This window comes from Rattus norvegicus, chromosome 8, assembly GCF_036323735.1.
Source record: "Rattus norvegicus strain BN/NHsdMcwi chromosome 8, GRCr8, whole genome shotgun sequence".
NCBI lineage: Eukaryota > Metazoa > Chordata > Mammalia > Rodentia > Muridae > Rattus > Rattus norvegicus.
The window spans coordinates 120,065,945-120,083,358 of NC_086026.1; the positions used below are offsets into that span (position 1 = coordinate 120,065,945).

The window sequence follows — 17,414 nt, forward strand, 5'->3', positions numbered from 1 at the left end:
CGGAACAATTGAGAAAGGCATCTGATGGGGACCTCTGGCCTTCAAGTATGCAAACATATATGTATCCACACATACAATCTCAAGACCTGGCCACACAGGTCTAAATCCCAACTACTTGGGAGGCTGAGGAAAGAGAATCCCAAGTTCAGGGTCTTCTTGGGCTGCAGAGTGAATGCAAAGCCAGCCTGGGCAACTTAGTGAGATCTTATTTCAAAGTAAACCAGAGGGCTGTGGCTCTAACTCCATGTTAGTGTTTGCTTAGCATGCCTGAGGCCCCTGGACTTCACCCCAGTATCACCGAAGAAAGAGATAAAAGAAACCCAGACAGCCACAGATCTCTCTGGTAACTTTTACTTCCGTTTCAGATTAGAAAACTGAAGCTCCAGTTAGAGGAAGAACGGCAGAAGTGTTCCAGGAATGATGGCATGTCCGGGGACCTGGCAGGGCTGCAGAACGGCTCCGACTTGCAGTTCATCGAGATGCAGAGTAGGTACCAGGCCCAGGCCAGTCTGCACTGGTGTGCAGCAGCTATCCCTGGAATAGTCAGGTATTGGCTGCTGGAGCCCAGGGGAGTGGTTTTGGTCACCTAGGAGCTAAATAAGGGTTATGTTCACCTATGACCCAGGGATGGCATGGACCAGTCACTGCTTGCATATGATTTCTGACTTCCCGTGTGGAACCTTCTTCCATTTAAGCTTTTGCTTTAGAATTCATCTTGGAAAGTTGAAGATTTAAGATCAGCTTATATTAATGTTGAGTTGTTGCTGAAATTTCCTAGTTTTTAACAAAAATTCATCTTTACGTGAAAGTAAAAACAAGACTACACAGAGGATGGCCCTATTGGGCACCAATGGGAGAAGTCCTTGGTTCTGCCAAGGCTGGACCCCCCCCAGTGCATGTAGGGGGGAATGTTGGGGGTGGGTAGGAAGGGGGTGGTTAGGGAGGGAGATGGGATGGGGGCTTATGGCCAGGAAACGGGGAAAGGGAATAACATTTGAAATGTAAATAAAAAATATCCAATAAAAAAATACCAAGGTGGGGCTGGGGATTTAGCTCAGTGGTAGAGCGCTTACCTAGGAAGCGCAAGGCCCTGGGTTCGGTCCCCAGCTCCAAAAAAAAAAGAACCAAAAAAAAAAAAAAAATACCAAGGTTACAAAATATAGTTTGTTACCCAAGTTATACTTCCTTTTCCTTTCTATTTTTAGCTCCAAATTATTGGTTTGGGACAGAGTCCTTTTACATAGTTCTAGCTGGCCTGAAATCACTATGTAGATCAGGTTGAACTAGAATTCAGAGATCTGCCTGCCTTTACCTCTCAAGTGCTGGGATTAAAGGTGTGTGCCACCATACTTGACCCATATTTTTCTATGCATTGATGTTTTACCTGATGTATGTCTGTGTGAGGGTGCCAGATCCTTTGATATTGGAGTTTCAGTTGTGAGCTGCCACGTGGGTGTTGGGAATTGAACCAGGGTCCTCTTGAAGAGCATCTCTGAGTCTGTTCTTTTCAGTTGTCCTCTGTATTCACACTAAAGCCATAGTAGCGTTGTCCTGGCATCCTTTTTTTTTTTTTTTTCTTTTTTTGGAGCTGGGGACCGAACCCAGGGCCTTGTGCTTGCTAGGCAAGCGCTCTACCACTGAGCTAAATCCCCAACCTGGCATCCATTTTTATTACAGTTCCCCCATTGGTAGTGATATGTAACTTACAATAGGGGCTCTCACTTTTCTAATTTGTAGTGGCTTTTCTGATAATGGGCTTTAAAACTGTGGCTAACAGTTTTGGACTTAGGCTGAATGAAGGAGTTTGGGGGTTTGAAGCTTATTAGTAACTTCTGTGGTCAGTATCACTTCCTCTTTCAGACCTCAGGTCCCTCATAGTCCTCAATGAGTAGTTTGTGGAGTGACAGGAATGTGACAGGATGTGGGAAGGCCAGTACGAAGCTCAGTGATGGGGCTGACCAGCACAGGGGATGTCGGCAGCCCCACAGGGCACAAGCAGGTTTTGGAAGATTGCTAAAGCAGCAAACTCAAAAGGAACCAAGTTGGAATGGAACAGGCGAGTGTTTGTGATTGCTTCCTAGAACCAAGTAACTGTTATTGGGCTTTGAAGGTGAAAGTTAAATGACCTGAGACACTCACGGCCTGGAAGCCAGGGCTGGCTACTGAAGAAGGAACGAGTGGCTGCTGGCTCTCAACTGCAGCTTGGTCTGTAGAATGAGTAGGGTTTCAAACGCACACACATGAAATGAGGAGACTTGTACACGGAAGGAATCCGTGTTTGAAGGTGATAAAGAAGCTAAGTTGCACACTTGGATAATGGGTTATTAGAGATAAGAACGTAAAAACAGGACTATAACTTCCATTGTAGAGCTCCTGATGGAACGTTCTCTCCTCTCCCAGAGGTAGCCTTGGAGATAGCTGCTTTATCTGTTTTTGAGATAGTCTCATTGTGCAGCCCAGGCTGGCCGCAAACCCATGGTCCTGTTTTGGCCTCCCCCGTGCTGGGATTTGAGATACAGGTAGGCGCTATCTCCTGTGGTTCCTGTTGCTCTGAAGGAACAGCAACTGTCCAACAGCAGAACTGCATGCACCGAACACCGCATGGCAGGCTGCTATTGCTCATGTGGAAACAGACATCCCTCGGGATGTTTGCATTATTTCCTTTGGTGGGTTAGATAGGACGTATGTTCCATAAACTTTGCAGCTACCTAATCATGGAGATGGGTGCGTCTTACTGAGGATGGTGAAGCCTTGAGTCGGAGCGGGTAGGAGAACAGAAACACCGCCTGGGAGCTGGTTCAAAGAAGCAGGGAGCCCAGAGGCTGCAGGGGGCATTGCCACCCTGTGAGCTTTCTTTCTCAAAGGTCCGTTTACAAGAGCTATGGTTCTCAACCTTCCTAATGCTATAACCCTTTAATACAGTTCCTCATATTGTGGTGACCTCCCAACTATAAAATTATTTCATTGCGATTTCATAAGTGTAACTTTGTTCCTGTTATGAACTGTAATGTAAATATCTGATATGCAGGGTATCTGATATGTGACTCCCAGAGGGGTCAGACACAGGCCTGGAGGGAAGGACTCTGCCTCTGACTCGTGCTGTCCGGGTCCTGAGAGCAGAGGTGTAGGGGTTTCTTGCAGAGCCTGGGCTGCACGTCGTCTGCTCCTTACAGCTTCGTCTCTGGACACGAGTGTCACTCATTGTCATCTTCTGTTTTAGGAGACGCCAATAGACAAATTAGTGAATACAAATTCAAGCTTTCGAAAGCAGAACAAGACATAGCTACCTTGGAACAAAGTGTAAGTAGTTTGGGATGCACCCAATGGTTTAAAGGCCATCAAATGGCTCTCGGCCTCTTGCAGCAAAGTGCCTAGACCTTTGAGTTTCTGTGGGTAGCTTTGGCAGCTAGACCTTTGGGAAGCTCCATGTTACAGTTGAAAAACACAGAGAACACCCGGTGGGGTAATCCAGCTTTGCCTTTGTTCTAAAGACAAAGGACTGAGCCATTAACTTGCTGCTAAATCTAAAGGCCTCAGTTTGATCCCCAAGATACACATGGCAGGAGACAACTGGGTCCCCATGTTCTCTTCTTAATCCTGTCCTAGTTAGGGTTTCTATTGCTGTGATGAAACACCATGACCAAAGCAGCTTGGGAGTGAAGGGTGGGTTCACACAGCCCATCATCAAACGCACTGAAGGCAGGGACTCAAGCAGGGCAGGGACCTGGAGGTGGGAGCCAGTGCAGAGGCCATGGGAGGGCTCTTGGTTTCTGCTTCTGGCTTGTTTGGTCTGCCTTCTTATAGACCCTAGCACCACCAGCCCAGGGATGGCAACACCAACCTGCTGGGCCCTCCCCCATCAATCATTAATTATGAAAATAAACTACAGACTTGCCTGCAGTTCAGTCTTATGGAAGCATTTTCTCAATTGAAGTTCTCTCTTCTTTACATTGACACAAAGTAAGCGTAGCCCTCTTGTGCTCACAGTAAATAAATATACGTATTGATTAAAAAACACAGTACTTTGCAACTGTCATTGGTTTTTGTAGATATTTCTATAGAGGATTTTTTTTTTTTTTTTGGTTCTTTTTTTCGGAGCTGGGGACCGAACCCAGGGCCTTGCGCTTCCTAGGTAAGCGCTCTACCACTGAGCTAAATCCCCAGCCCCTCTATAGAGGATTTAAAAACAGTTCCTGTTAAGAAAAGGGAATCCTTTCATATACATTTCATAAGCTAAAGACTTAACATGGGAAATGGCCCTATAGTAAATGACTCGGCAGAGGTCCTCTTGGGGTCCATGGCTGCCCAGTGACACTGCATTTCCATCCTGGCTGCCGAGCAGTGGCGGCAAACCCTATAGGCCTGTGTGCTGTATTTACAGATCAGCCGGCTTGAGGGGCAGGTGCTGAGGTACAAGACTGCCGCTGAGAACGCTGAGAAGATTGAAGACGAGCTGAAAGCAGAGAAGAGGAAGCTACAGCGAGAGGTACTGTGTTAACATGCTACTTGGAGAACACATTCCTAAAAAGATAAATTCTGTGGAAAAATTTTACATCCTTTAAGAAATCTGACTTTGGTCAAGCATGGTGGTGCATGCCTTTAATTCCAGCACTCAGGATGCAGAAGAGCAGACCTAGCTCTGTTAGTTTGCAGGCAGCCTGGTCTACATAGTGAGATCCTTGTCTCTAAATAACCAAATCCAGGAAGACCTGGTAAATACATCATGGGCTGCTTGCCCCATGGAAGCTTTGGACCTGCACAGTGGCTGCCACTGACTTTTTTTGTAAAGCAGCAAATAAAAATGTATTTTGGGTTTTATTTCAGATGGTATCAGGTTTTACAGCTTGGACACATCGTGTGTTTGGTTTAAACAATTTTCAGCACATTGCTTAAGCCTCTAGCTATCGGGAGGAAGGGGGCAGCTGTCTGGGGACTCCATCCATGGCTGTCACTATTAGCAGCACCCCCGTTTCCCAGAAGTGGAAAAGGTTGCTGGCTTTCTTCTGGGGAGAAGTGGGGAGTTTCACATAAAGTGACTGTGCCCTTTGTCTCCAGCTACGGACAGCACAGGACAAGATCGAGGAGATGGAGATGACCAACAGCCACCTGGCAAAGCGGCTAGAGAAGATGAAGGCCAACAGGACAGCCCTTCTAGCCCAGCAGTAGGAGGCAGCCCCTCCACCTGGGTGCTGCTCTGAGGGCTTTGCTGGGAGATACTGACTCTTGTACATTGACACAGCCCCTTCCAGTACTGTTTTGAGTCTTGTCATTAAACAGCCACCTTTGTATTTTATAATTTATGAGAATGAAGCAGGTTTAATCGTTATGGATTTGGATTTTGTTTGTAGTTCACTTCTACAGTGAGAGCTAGTCTGTGCTGTTTTTATTTTCAACATTCTAGAATCACGTTTTCTCGCCATCTTCTTCCAGCTGCCTCCCTGACTAGGCACTTGGGCGGCCTTGCCGTGGGTTCTGGAGGATGGCCATCTGAGCGCTGAGACACTTGGAGACCTCAAAAGCACAAGTGCCTTCTCCACAGTGTGATACAGGCGTCAGAGAGCAAGCGGCCAAGATTCCCACTCTTCTTACCAGAGCAATTACAGTTCAGTGAGGATGTGTTCAGCAGTGGGGAGTTTGTGTTTCACTCAAATTTATGTTTGGAGGAAAAAAGCCTTTTTTTGTAAGATATTTAAATTTATATAAAAATGTTAGAAAACAATATGGGGAGTGTATATTAAACTTTATTGCACGGGATAGAGCAAGTCCAAGCCTGTACTCCAAAAAGTAGGTAGGGTCCTCAGTCTCCACACTGTGCTGTTCCGTGTAATTTTATCTGCTGCTTATTTGTGAAATGAAACCTCAGACAAGCTCAAGGGACGAGGTAGGGACAGTGCAGGCAGGTAGGGGATCTGCCTGAATCTACCTATAAAACATACCTTTCTGCCACCCAGGATTGGCTGCGGGCAGTCATTAAAGAAGCCTTTAGGACAAGTCATGGCAACCATGTACAGTCCTGTCTTGCTCTTCTTTTCTCAAGATGAGAGAATCTGGAGTACAGAACTTACTTCTAGTTTTTTAAGGGAAAGGATCTATGTAGCCCAAGCTGGTCTTCACCTCGCTGGGCCTCTTGAGCTCTGGGGTTCCAGATAGGCACTCGCATGCCTGGTCCCAGTAGAAAATGCTCAAGAACTTCATCTTTAAAAAGCCCAGTTCAAGATGCTTGCCCTACTGTAACCACGTTATAGGGTTTGTGATTCTCTTTTGTCAGAATCAAGGTGGTGCCATGGGAATGATTGCTGTAGCTCAGATTGTTTACAGAGAAACTATATTGAGGAAAATCTAATGAATCAAAGCCTCTTAATAAGTCTAGCCTTGGAACTAGATAATAAAATTACCTCAAAAGTAAATGACAGTTGTCCCTTCTTTAGAGCCACTAGCCCTTCGTCCAAGGATGGAAAGCACACCCTGAGCGGAGAAGACCCTGTGCATCCTCTAGGGGACAGCCGTGCACGGCAGGGCAGGTTGCAGATCTGTCTTCTCAGCTACAGTCAGGTCAGCCAGCCCATACCCAAGACACCCCTTCCTTTCTACTGATGCCACTCAGCCTGTGTCCCTCCTGGGCTCCTGAACCTTCCCCGAAAGGCTCTGGAGAAGTGGTTGCTGGCATCTCTTGGTTTCCTTGACATAGTTCTTTCCCTCTCATCCTTGTTGGTAGTTTCTCATTCTCAGGGATAATCTGTCCTGTGTGTGTTATCTGGGAGTAGCTTTGGTCCCTTGTTGTAAAGATGTTTCTCACCAGTTCTGTTACTACTCAATTCCAAAGTAACTCCAAAACAGAATGAATGACTCAGGAGGAAAAGAGACAGCCAGCCAGAGGAGGGCAGAGTTGCTGAGGCCACTGACTCTTTATCTTGTCTCCCCAAGATCATCTTCCAAACAAGGACACCTAGAAACATGTTTACAGCCACCAAGTAGGCTAACTTAACTCCTACCAGTCAGAAGACTGGGCAAGGGTGGTTTAAGTTTTGTCCCTAATGACTGATTAGTTTTGATTAGTGATAGTGGAGTGGATCTCACTCCAGTCAATACCAACACTCTTGCACACCAAGTTTGTAACTAACTTTTCTCATTGTTGACCAAACACCTTACAAGTAACTTAGGGATGGGTAGGTTTATTTTGACTCTGTTTAAGAGAAGTCCGTTATGAATGACAGAGGTGTGGCAGATGGTTTTCAAGCAGAAAACCCTCTACTTGGTGTTCTAGTCACCCTTTTCAAGTGAAGTTGCATATCTACGTGCTAAAGCTTCGCTGAGAAGAATCTTGACCCTCAAATCACCTTTGCCTTTGCCCAGTACATAGTTAGGGTCTCTCTCTAGCCGTGTTCATCTTTTGTCTGCACTCTTCTTTTCTGCAACTTTAAGTGTGTTCATCCTCCTTGTTCATGGCTTTTCTCACCAGACTGCCTATTTTCATCTTTTCTATTTGAACTGTCATTATCAACCTCAATAAACACAGGATAACCCAAAAGTTAAGCTGTTTTGAAACTGCCTCTGCCAGACAACCTAATCCATTACCATCAGCCTTACTCAAGGCCATAAGAAGACAGGGAGGCTGGCCTTCACCAGATCCCACTCCCGTCCCTGTTCTCATTCTCAACCCACATGAGCCATGCCTGTCACTGGCTGCATTTCTTTTAAACCCAACTAGAATCATCATTAAGTTCTGTTTATAATATCCCAAAGCTACCCTAGCCTGAACTCTAAACTTTTCCACATCCCTCTTGTAAACCTGTTTCAAAGCCTACCTACCACATGGCAAGTTTATCAGAGCAGCACTGGCTGTCTGCACCAGTGACAGGCACTGGCTGTCTGCACCAGTGTCACTTTTAGGCAGTTTTCTAAAGAAACAGAATTCATGGGATGTACAAAAGGGATTATCAGAGTAGGGGCTAGGCAGTCCAAGGATGTCTGTTTGCAAACTGGAAAGGAAGAAAACTTGGTAGCTATTCAGTTCACAAGGCTAGATGCTTTAGTAGGGCCAATCTGGCCTCAAAAGCCTGGAAGATAGATACCTGGATGGAGTTTTGGTACTTGGTCCACCTTGGAAGGCAGACATTGAGTCTGACTGCAGCATCAGGACGGGCACAGGCAGGTGTGCACTCTTCCTGCAGTCTTCTCATGCCCAGACTATCAGAAGTGATTCCTGCCGCCCAGTTGGAGGGGAAGCCTTTCCCAGCAGTCACCTGCTCTGGAGACATCATGGACATGCCCAATCAAGCGTCTTTCCTAGGTACTCTAAATCCAGTCAACTGACAAGACCCCTGTACGTGCTCTAGACTTTCTCTTTTTTTTTTTTTTTTTTTTTGTGGCAGAGTCTCGAATGTATAGTATCAATTTGCTTGGAACTTACTCTGTAGCCCTGGCTGGCCTCAAGGACACAGAGCCACCTGCCTCTGCCTCCCAAGTGCTGGGATCAAGACATGCACAGTGCCCAGCCTTGGAATTTTTTTTTTTTTTTTTTTTTTTGGGGTTCTTTTTTTCGGAGCTGGGGACCGAACCCAGGGCCTTGCGCTTCCTAGGCAAGCGCTCTACCGCTGAGCTAAATCCCCAACCCCGGAATTTTTTTTTAAAGCAAAACTGGACTTAAGTGTTAAGATGGATTTAATTAAGCCTGAACATTGAGAGATGTGATGCAAGAAACCTAGGACATGGACTTCTCAAAACTTGTTCCAGGGCTTCCTTTAAAGGAATGCGAGCTGATGAAGCAGATTTCCAGAATACGAACATCAGAACGTGATTTGGGGAAACTTAAAAGAGTTTTTAAAGAGTGTGTGTAGAAATGCCTCCACAGTGCCCAGGGAATTTCAAACTTCTTTCTGGAATCTTCAACTCTACCCAGTATGTCAGGTGAAAGCATCTTAGAAAGTTTTCCAGTGTGCGGTTATATAAAAATCACATCAACACATGTGAGTTTATTTGCAGCTAATCCACAGGTGAAATGCATTAAATTGCAGCACCAATACTGGGATACAGAGCAAGAACAGAGAGCACTGGAAACCCTGGAGCCTAAGAAACCAAGTGTCCTATTCTGTGGCTTCCAGATCAGTGCCATACGCTTCGCTTCACCTTGGATGGCCATGCAGTCTCTCTATGGTGGCTATGATTGCATTTAGCACCGCTCAAAGACTTTGTACAGATCTGGCAGGTTGGCGAGCTGCAGGACATTGCCATCTTCTGTGAAATGCTTCGGAGGCAGAAGGTGTGAGCGGAAGGCTTTATAGATAATGTGTTCCACAGTCCACTTCCAGGGCTTTGAAGGGGAGCCAGGCATGTCACTCTGGAAAATACGAAATGCCACTTATCTCCCCACATAATGACAAGACAGGCACTGGGCCTGGAAAGGTCTCAGAGTGAGTAATGGGTGTGCTGTCCAGAGCTTATGAAGCAGCTTCTGCAGGACAGTCTTGGGATCCCACAGGTCTGAGCAGAAGCAGCAAGGTTGGACAGGAAGCAAAGGAAGCAATCACACTGAGCGGGCATGGCCTCCGAACCTTTTCTCCACTTGGGTGGATCTAATGTTTCCGAGCCTGGCTCCTGGATCATAGCTCTACACTAAACCTGGGGTGTCTTAAAGCAGCTCTGTTCTGACACTCCATAGAGGGCAAATTTGCCTCACCCTTCCTCTGTGTAAGTCTTGGATGCCTCACGCACAAAATGTTCTTTCCCATCCATCTCTGGTTCTTTTTTTTTTTTTTTTTTTTTGGTTCTTTTTTTTCGGAGCTGGGGACCGAACCCAGGGCCTTGCGCTTCCTAGGTAAGCGTTCTACCACTGAGCTAAATCCCCAGCCCCCCATCTCTGGTTCTTATCAAATAAGCTCAGAACCCTTTGTGTGCTTCCCCACCTGGAACCAGGGCTAATTTCTGTTCACCACTGTAAAGCCCTGAGCACACCAACTGACCTGGTCAGTCAACAGACTTCACCACAAACTCCTGCGGCTCCTTCCTGACTGGACTGACAATAGTGACAAGCAGCAGAACACAGGCTCTCTGTCAGGGATGAGAGACAGACGATCTTCCTCGTAAGGAGGGCAGAGGTCAGATTCGAAGTAGGGAGAAACAGGTAAACTGAGAGCTGGCCTAATGTGTGAAGACTTGGGTTTGAGGGCTACCAGTGGTACCTGTAGAGCTGTGGCTTAGAAGACTGGCCTAATATCTCCTCCTCACTTGTATCATACACTCCACTGTGTATCTGACAGGTTCTCAGATCATTCTGGAAGTCTATGTTCTAGTCCAGTGGAAAGAAACAATGTTCATGATAAAAGCTGGTCGTTATAAAAAGCTGGGTGTGCGGATGCTATAATCCCAGCACTCAAGAGGCTGAAGCAGGAGTTCAAAGCCAACGTTAACCATATGAAAATTCCTGGGCTTAAAAAGAAAAGTTGAGGGCTGCTGTTTGAACTTTGTAAATATAAACTGAACTGATAGGTTTTAGCCGTGATTTAAGCCCCACATCCTAAAGTACATGAGACCTGTCCCAGTTCTGGAAGCCAATGTACATAATTGCCACAGTACCTGCTGGCCTGAGAGGGCTGACTCCTCCAGTATGTATTGCTTCCGAATGGAGTAAAACACAGCACATTCTTTACTGAGACTTTCGAAACACTCCTTTTCTTCATCCCAGTTCACCTGCTCCACAGAATTCAATACAAGACAAACATTCAATTCAGTGCTTTAACATTTAATTTCTAAACAGTTCACAGACTTAACAGGTAAAAAGAAATGTGACTTTTCTGGCACTAAGATCTGCCTGGTAAGTGCTGCTGGGATCACTAGGGATGGGTTGGTGGTGCCCTCCGCTGTGGGTTGTTTTTTCTTTTCCCTTCCAAATGAATTTTCTCTCCACTACATGTATGCGTGGGCGCGCGCGCGCGCGCACACACACACACACACACACACACACACACACACACACACACACACACCGCTTAGCACTGGCTGCTGTGTAACACACACACACACACACACACACACACACACACACCGCTTAGCACCGGCTGCTGTGTACCTCAGTGGCCAGTCGAAGAATGAAGATAGGCAGTCCCTCCAAAGGCGGCACATAGCTATCAATCAGGAGAGGTAATCCAATCAGGTTCCCTTCCTGTTTGTGGGGAAAAGACCAAGAAAAGAGGGTAAGAAATAATGGCACTGGCTGACAGGTTTCCTTTCTCCGGCGCTTCTCCACGCCTCGTCCTGCAGGCTGTCGGATGGACACTGAGCTGACAGGAAAGCATTTAAAAAGAGCCTGTGGCTGAGAACAACTCTTCCTTCTCCATCTGCTTGCAAATGTCAGGACAGAAAGCCCCAAAGAACAAGGGGGTAAGAGGAGGAAATGGAGGGAGCCTCAGAGTTTCTTTCATGCTGTGTCTTGCAAGGATTCAGCTTTCCCTATCAAGAGTCCGTCATCCTGGGATCAAGAACAGCAGGGTGGATGCAACAGTATGGCTGTCTGATCTCCAGTGCAAACGAGAAATGGAGAAAATACCATGTATGAGAAATACATGCTGCTGCTTCTGAGGGGAAGCCAGCCTTTTTGTCCCAACCTAGGGACTTGACTCTTATCTGAAAATTAACTCCAAATGACCCTACCCACCTCATCAATTTCCACAGAGAAATAGTCTGCAAGCATCTCGGCTTTCTTCTTCAAAAACTCAACAATGTATTCTGCAAGTCCTTCCTTTGGGCCATCTTCCTCTGTCCAGCCACTTTCAGGACTGTCTAAGGCCAGCATGGCGAGGTCAAAGAGTGGTGCTGGTTCCTGGGAAGGAGCAGGATCAGAGGGATCAGTGGGAAGCTTGAGCCTGTCAGACCAAACTCGGTTCAGATATAGAGCATCAGCTGAGATGCAGCGGCCACTCACCATTGCTGGTTTCAGTGTCCCTATTCTTAACAACAGGACAAGCAGACAAAAAGTCATTACGGTGACAAGTTAAGTACCACAATGAGTGTGATGCATGTGACATTATAAACAGTCCTAGCAAGGTAAGAATATAATTTTTTTCAGATGACAACATAAACTGACCAAACACATGATTTAGGCCATGAAATAAGTCTCAGTTAAGTGTGAACACACTCATGAATATCTTTTAACTAAACTGAATTAAAGTAGAAACCAGTTACAGGTTTCTAGAGAATCTCTAAGAGACTTGTCCCCAAATGATGGAGATCTAAAGACAGCTGGGCCTACTCAGAAAGCTGCAGGTCCTAGTGAGACATCCTGTCTCAGAAGCAAAACAACGTCAAAAAAAGGATGAGGTGATGGTCCTTGGGGAAGAACGCCTGACGCTGTCCTCCAGCCTCTACACACAACACCTGACACTGTCCTCTGGCCTACACACACACACACACACACACACACACACACACACACACACACAACACCTGACACTGTCCTCTGGCCTCCACATACACACAACACCTGACACTGTCCTCTGGCCTCCACATACACAAACGCCTGACGCTGTCCTCTGGCCTCCACATATGAACAAAAGAGACAAACTAAGACATTTTCACAGCAAGAACTTGAATCTCAATTAAAATTTCCTATCATGAAACCTTCACACCCAGACTGTTCTAACAATGAGTAAATAATAACCCTGTAAAACTTTTTCAGAGAAATGGTAAAGGAGGGCTTACAACCCCTCTGAGGTCCACATTATCGTCTACTAAAATGACACAAATATAATACAAAAATGACAGACTAGTAACACTCATGAACAGACACATGTAACTAAGCAGGGGTACACTAGGAGTGCAAAGTTGGCTTAACTAAACACAGAAACCAGTCAATGTATTTCACCGTATTAATAGTCTAAAAATTAAAAAAAAAATAGACTATGGGGACTTTGGAAGTTGGATAAAAAATAGTCTAAAAATTAAAAATTATAGAGGAAGAAAAAGCATTTGAAAAAAATTTCAATGTCTATTACTAAATTAAAAAGAATAAAAAAGGATTTCCCCATCTTCCTAAGAACACCCACCAAAATTCTCTCCCAGCTACTAGCAAACTCAACAACAAAAGTATGAGCCATTCCTCCAGGATCAGAGCAAGAGACAGGTTTCCATTCCTGACGCTTTAGCTGGCCCCAGACTGCAAGCCATCAAGACAAAGGGCAGGCATCCAAACGAGGTGTGAAGAGGGGCAACAGCCTCATCTCAGTGTGACCATTTATGCAGAAGACACTACAAAGGCTCTGACCAAACTAGCAGTTTTGCTGACCTGTTTAGTTAGTGCATTTATAATCTAGAAATAGACATAAGGGATGGAAACTGTTAAGTTGCCATGTACGGTACTAATAAAAAGTAAAACATTAATAAGACATCTTTTCTCAAAAGTGATCTAAAGGTGAAATACGATCCTAATCAAACCTCCAAAGGCTAAATTAAAATTAGGCACTAAAACCATCTTAGAACAGATGGGCTAATATTGTTAGAGGTTCAGAGCAAAGTTCCACGATAGAACTATTACCTATTGCCTATGACCGTGTCACCAAATAAAGAGAAAGCAAACACACACCACAGCCCTGTTCTGGCCATGGTTTTACAGAATATTTCTATTTTTAATTTTGAGTAAATATGTAGTAACTTCTATAATAAGCATTTATTTGACCTGGCTATAAAAGTAAGTTCATCTGAAAAGATTCAACCACAGAAAGTTCATTGCAAATAATGTGGTCCAGCTATTCCTGACAAACCTTGGGAAGTTACCATTCTGCTAAATAGGATGTCACTGTATCACTCATATTCTGGGAAATGACCAGGTGTGGCTTCGAAAGCGAGGAGAGAAACTTACCGATAACCTGAGAACACCGAAGTTGGCAAAATCGTAAATGAGTATCTGGTAGAAGAGTTCTTCACTGAGAACAAGAAAGAAACACTTTAAGAAAAATGAATCTGTGCTCGAGGCACTGCAGCAAGGGCAGCATGGGACAGAGCTGCTGCCTGGCTAAGGACTGGGACTCCTATGCTGACTCCTGCCAGGACTCTGCAGCCATCTTTCCTGGACAAGTTCAATTACTAAGCCTGGCTCATCTCCTCCCTGGGGCTGTAAAAGGGTTCACCACGTGTTCTTCCTCAGATGCAAATTCTCGCCTGTAGTGTAAAGATGTAAACAAAGTCTGTGTGGGTACAGTTTAGCATGTAGAAAGAACAACAAAGAAGGCTAGTTATGAGGGGATGAGAAAGGGCTAACCTCAGGTAAATGACACGAGCCATGAAAGAGGACGTGGAGTTCACGGTTTTCTAGTTCCAGTACTGTCGTCGTCTGGTGTTTGCTACACAAAATCACTTTGGATTTCAGATTAGGGATGTCACGTCAGTAAGAAGCTGCAATTTGAGTTCTAGCCTTGACTGCCACCGTGAGATCAAAGAAGATGCACACAGGTGAGCTTAGAGACGTGCAAGTCACACACTCACGGCTGCTAGGAACTAAAAGCCAAAGGAGAGAAGAGCTCCCGAGAGCCCAGCTCATGCACACGGATGTGACTGCAGTGCCAACACTCTACCCTGGGGTGCACCACGGGGGCGCCTGACAGACCAAGGCTGTAAGGGCAGAACTAGCTGTGGCCTGACTTCTGGACCACTGAGGTCCTGAACCCAGCTGACTCCTTCTCCCCCACAGCAGCCGGGAGGCACTCTCATCACAATGCCTGTCTTACCACGACAGACTGCATCGCCTCAGAAATGGAGCCCAGATAGACTTATCACCCTTAAGTCGCTCCTCGTCGTTTATTTGGTCACAGAAGTGAGAAAAGGAGTGAGCAAGCTGAGCGAGCGATGGGACTCAACTTCATGCCCAATTTCCAGAGCCTGGGGACGGGCTGCTGCTACCTTAGATGGCTAACACACTTGTAGCTCATGTACCGCGTCCATGCAGTCAGTGTACAGTGTCTGTTCTACTGAGAAGACCACGCACCTACAGTCACAGAAAGACTTGGAAGTCCCAGAGTAGGTAAATGACACACAGTGGACACGAGGTGGTGGCATCGTCCCATACACATCACCTATTTGAGGATATAGTTACTCTAGACGCAACAGATCTAAAGTCCCCAAGAATGAACAGCGTAAATGGCACCACTAGGCTTGCCCTTCCTGTGTTATGCAATACTGACTTGGGTGGTCAGAGCTGAAGCCTGTGCTGCATTCCCATGCCAGGGAAAGGCATGGGCTTCTTTCTACTGCCTTTCTGCAACTCTGCTGCACGGATGAGACAGCAGATCTCTAACAGCACGAAGCCCTCAACATCTGGTCTTCACCCAGTGTTTACTGAGTGCTGAGTCAAGAGTTGGGCCTCCTCTCAAGTTACTGATCCCCACAAAATTCCAGTCAAATTGAGTCTTACTAACCTATATATATTAGACACATGAAATACAGAATAGAAAAGAAATTCCTCATCATGTAAATAAGAAATGGTCAACCCTGGATTTGAACTCACATCTGTCACTTTCCAGCCACTTGACCTGCTCCTCCACCCCCCAGCATTGGTGCCTTTCCCCAGAGACTGCTCGTCCGGTGGCTCCACTGCTTTCCTGTGTAGATTTACCTGAGCTTGGTAGTGTTGAGGAGGTAGAGCTTGGTCTGGTGCTGTGCCAAGGCCCACTGAGGATTCACACAGCCCACAAAGGTATGGTTACGGAGCATCTCCCGGAGAGCTAGAAACAAAGAAAGGAAACCATGTAAGTGATGGGACTGTACTCAAGACCTCTTCACATCTCAAGCTCCACATAAGCAAAGATGCATCAGGTAGGCTCCTGTTAAAAGAAATCAAATATGGAGTGACATACAATCACCTCTGAAGATGCTAAAGGGTAAAAGATTCATACACTCTGAAGAGAAACCAGACCTACAGAGTCAACTAACCTAGGACCAAGGGGCTCACAGAGCCTGGGCCACCAGCCGGGGAGCATGAGAAGCTGGACTTAGACCCCTATAGATTTGTAGCAAATGTACAACTTGGTCTTCATGTAGGTCCCTAACAAGTCGGGAAGGGGTTGTGTCAGTCTCTGTTCCCTGCCACTGAATCCCTTTCCTCCTGTCTTGACTGCCTAATTTGGCCTCAGTGGAAAAGGATGTACCTAGACCGGCTGGGACTGAAGTTCCAGTGTAGGGTTGTATTCAAGGGGACAGTGCAATGGGGGGAGGGATATGTAAGGGTGGGACTGGGAAGAGAGGAGGGAGGGGTGCTGTGGGGGATGTAAACTGAGTTTAAAAAATGCTAAAAGGTTAAGGGTCAAAATGAAGTCACAGATGTGACAAGAAGCCAGCTTTGCCCGAGTGAAAGGCTTTTCCCAAGTGGGGAACTTTCGCATTTACAGCTGTGGCAGTGTAAAAAGGACAAGATAAGAACGTGTCAAATGGGGAGTCTGACAGACCAGAGCTCACCGCTGGAGCTGAAATTCCAAGAACTGCACTCCTCACAGTTAACACTGTTAACAGCAGCAACATCCAAGTCTATTCTCCACCACCTGCCGTTTTGTGTTGACAGTAAAGAAAGGAAAGCAGACCCTGATCTCCTGGGTGTGCAGCCGTCAACTGATTCTCCAATGGTTTAAAGGCACTCCCTGAGAACCCTACTGGAGACTCTGGGCTAAACTAATACCAAGCTCCGGGTAATTCCCCAAGATAAAGCAGCAGCTCTGTGTGTGTGTGTGTGTGTGTGTGTGTGTGTGTGTGTGTGTGTGTGTGTCTGTCTGTCTGTGTCTGTGTGTGTGTGATATGTGAGTGTGTGTGTGTGGTGTGAGTGTGTGATATGTGAGTGTGTGTGTGTGTGTGTGTGTGTGTGTGTGTGTGTGTGTGTGTGTGGTGTGAGTTTGTGTGTATTATTATAAAAGAGAAACAGGGAACCAAGTTTCTGAGTCCAGAAACAAGCAGAGAAGACCTGCAATGGGCTGCACACTGGAGCCATAGCAGAGAACAGGAGCACGGTCAGACGCGGAGGATCTGAGCTTCTAGGATCTGAGCTCCTTCTGAGCAGGGCATGACTGCAAATGTCAAGGACAACTCAGAAGAACTAGGTGGGACTTCCTACCAGGGAGAATTGATTGTAGCTCAAACAAAGGCAGGCCACACACTAGACAGTGTCAGTGGGCCCAAAAAAAATTCTCACAATTCAGCCCAGAATGGCAAACAGAAGATAAAAGAACACCTAAATGAACTCAGAAAGAAGAGAGAGCTGACCATGAGAATTAAATTCATGATTTATGGCCGAATTTTTAACAGTAGAAATGAGGAGAGTACTACCTTCAATACCCAAGAGAAATCAGTATCAACCCAGAGTTTTTTTTTTTTTTTTTTCCGGTTCTTTTTTTCGGAGCTGGGGACCGAACCCAGGGCCTTGCGCTTCCTAGGCAAGCGCTCTA

The 17,414-nt window shown here is 46.0% G+C and overlaps 2 protein-coding genes across 59 annotated transcripts in view; one reads left to right on the forward strand and one right to left on the reverse strand.

Moving 5' to 3' along the window:
- Lrrfip2 (LRR binding FLII interacting protein 2) overlaps positions 1 to 5,326 on the forward strand; it is a 101,363-nt gene extending 96,037 nt beyond the window's left edge. For all 51 annotated transcript variants that reach the window (NM_001395739.1, XM_008766619.3, XM_063265276.1 and 48 more), the window contains 4 exons: positions 366 to 486; positions 3,221 to 3,300; positions 4,382 to 4,486; positions 5,056 to 5,326. In NM_001395739.1, the coding sequence (NP_001382668.1) occupies positions 366 to 486; positions 3,221 to 3,300; positions 4,382 to 4,486; positions 5,056 to 5,166 (417 nt within the window). In that variant the 3' untranslated portion in view covers positions 5,167 to 5,326. The remainder of the gene's footprint in view (positions 1 to 365; positions 487 to 3,220; positions 3,301 to 4,381; positions 4,487 to 5,055) is intronic.
- Positions 5,327 to 8,926: 3,600 nt separating this feature from the next.
- Positions 8,927 to 17,414, reverse strand: part of Mlh1 (mutL homolog 1) — a 37,239-nt gene continuing 28,751 nt past the window's right edge. For 2 of the 8 annotated variants that reach the window (XR_010054034.1, XR_010054035.1), the window contains exons 14-16: positions 15,599 to 15,707; positions 13,850 to 15,059; positions 11,730 to 11,815 (exon numbers count right to left, since the gene is read on the reverse strand). Coding sequence is in view for 3 of the 8 variants with exons in the window: in NM_031053.2 (NP_112315.2) it covers positions 9,170 to 9,337; positions 10,573 to 10,686; positions 11,066 to 11,158; positions 11,651 to 11,815; positions 13,850 to 13,913; positions 15,599 to 15,707 (713 nt within the window). In the remaining 5 variants the exon portion in view is untranslated. Of the gene's footprint in view, positions 9,338 to 9,738; positions 10,048 to 10,572; positions 10,687 to 11,065; positions 11,159 to 11,650; positions 11,816 to 13,849; positions 15,708 to 17,414 lie in introns of those variants that run through there. The other 6 variants (NM_031053.2, XM_039082199.2, XM_063266207.1 and 3 more) reach the window with 6 other exon arrangements.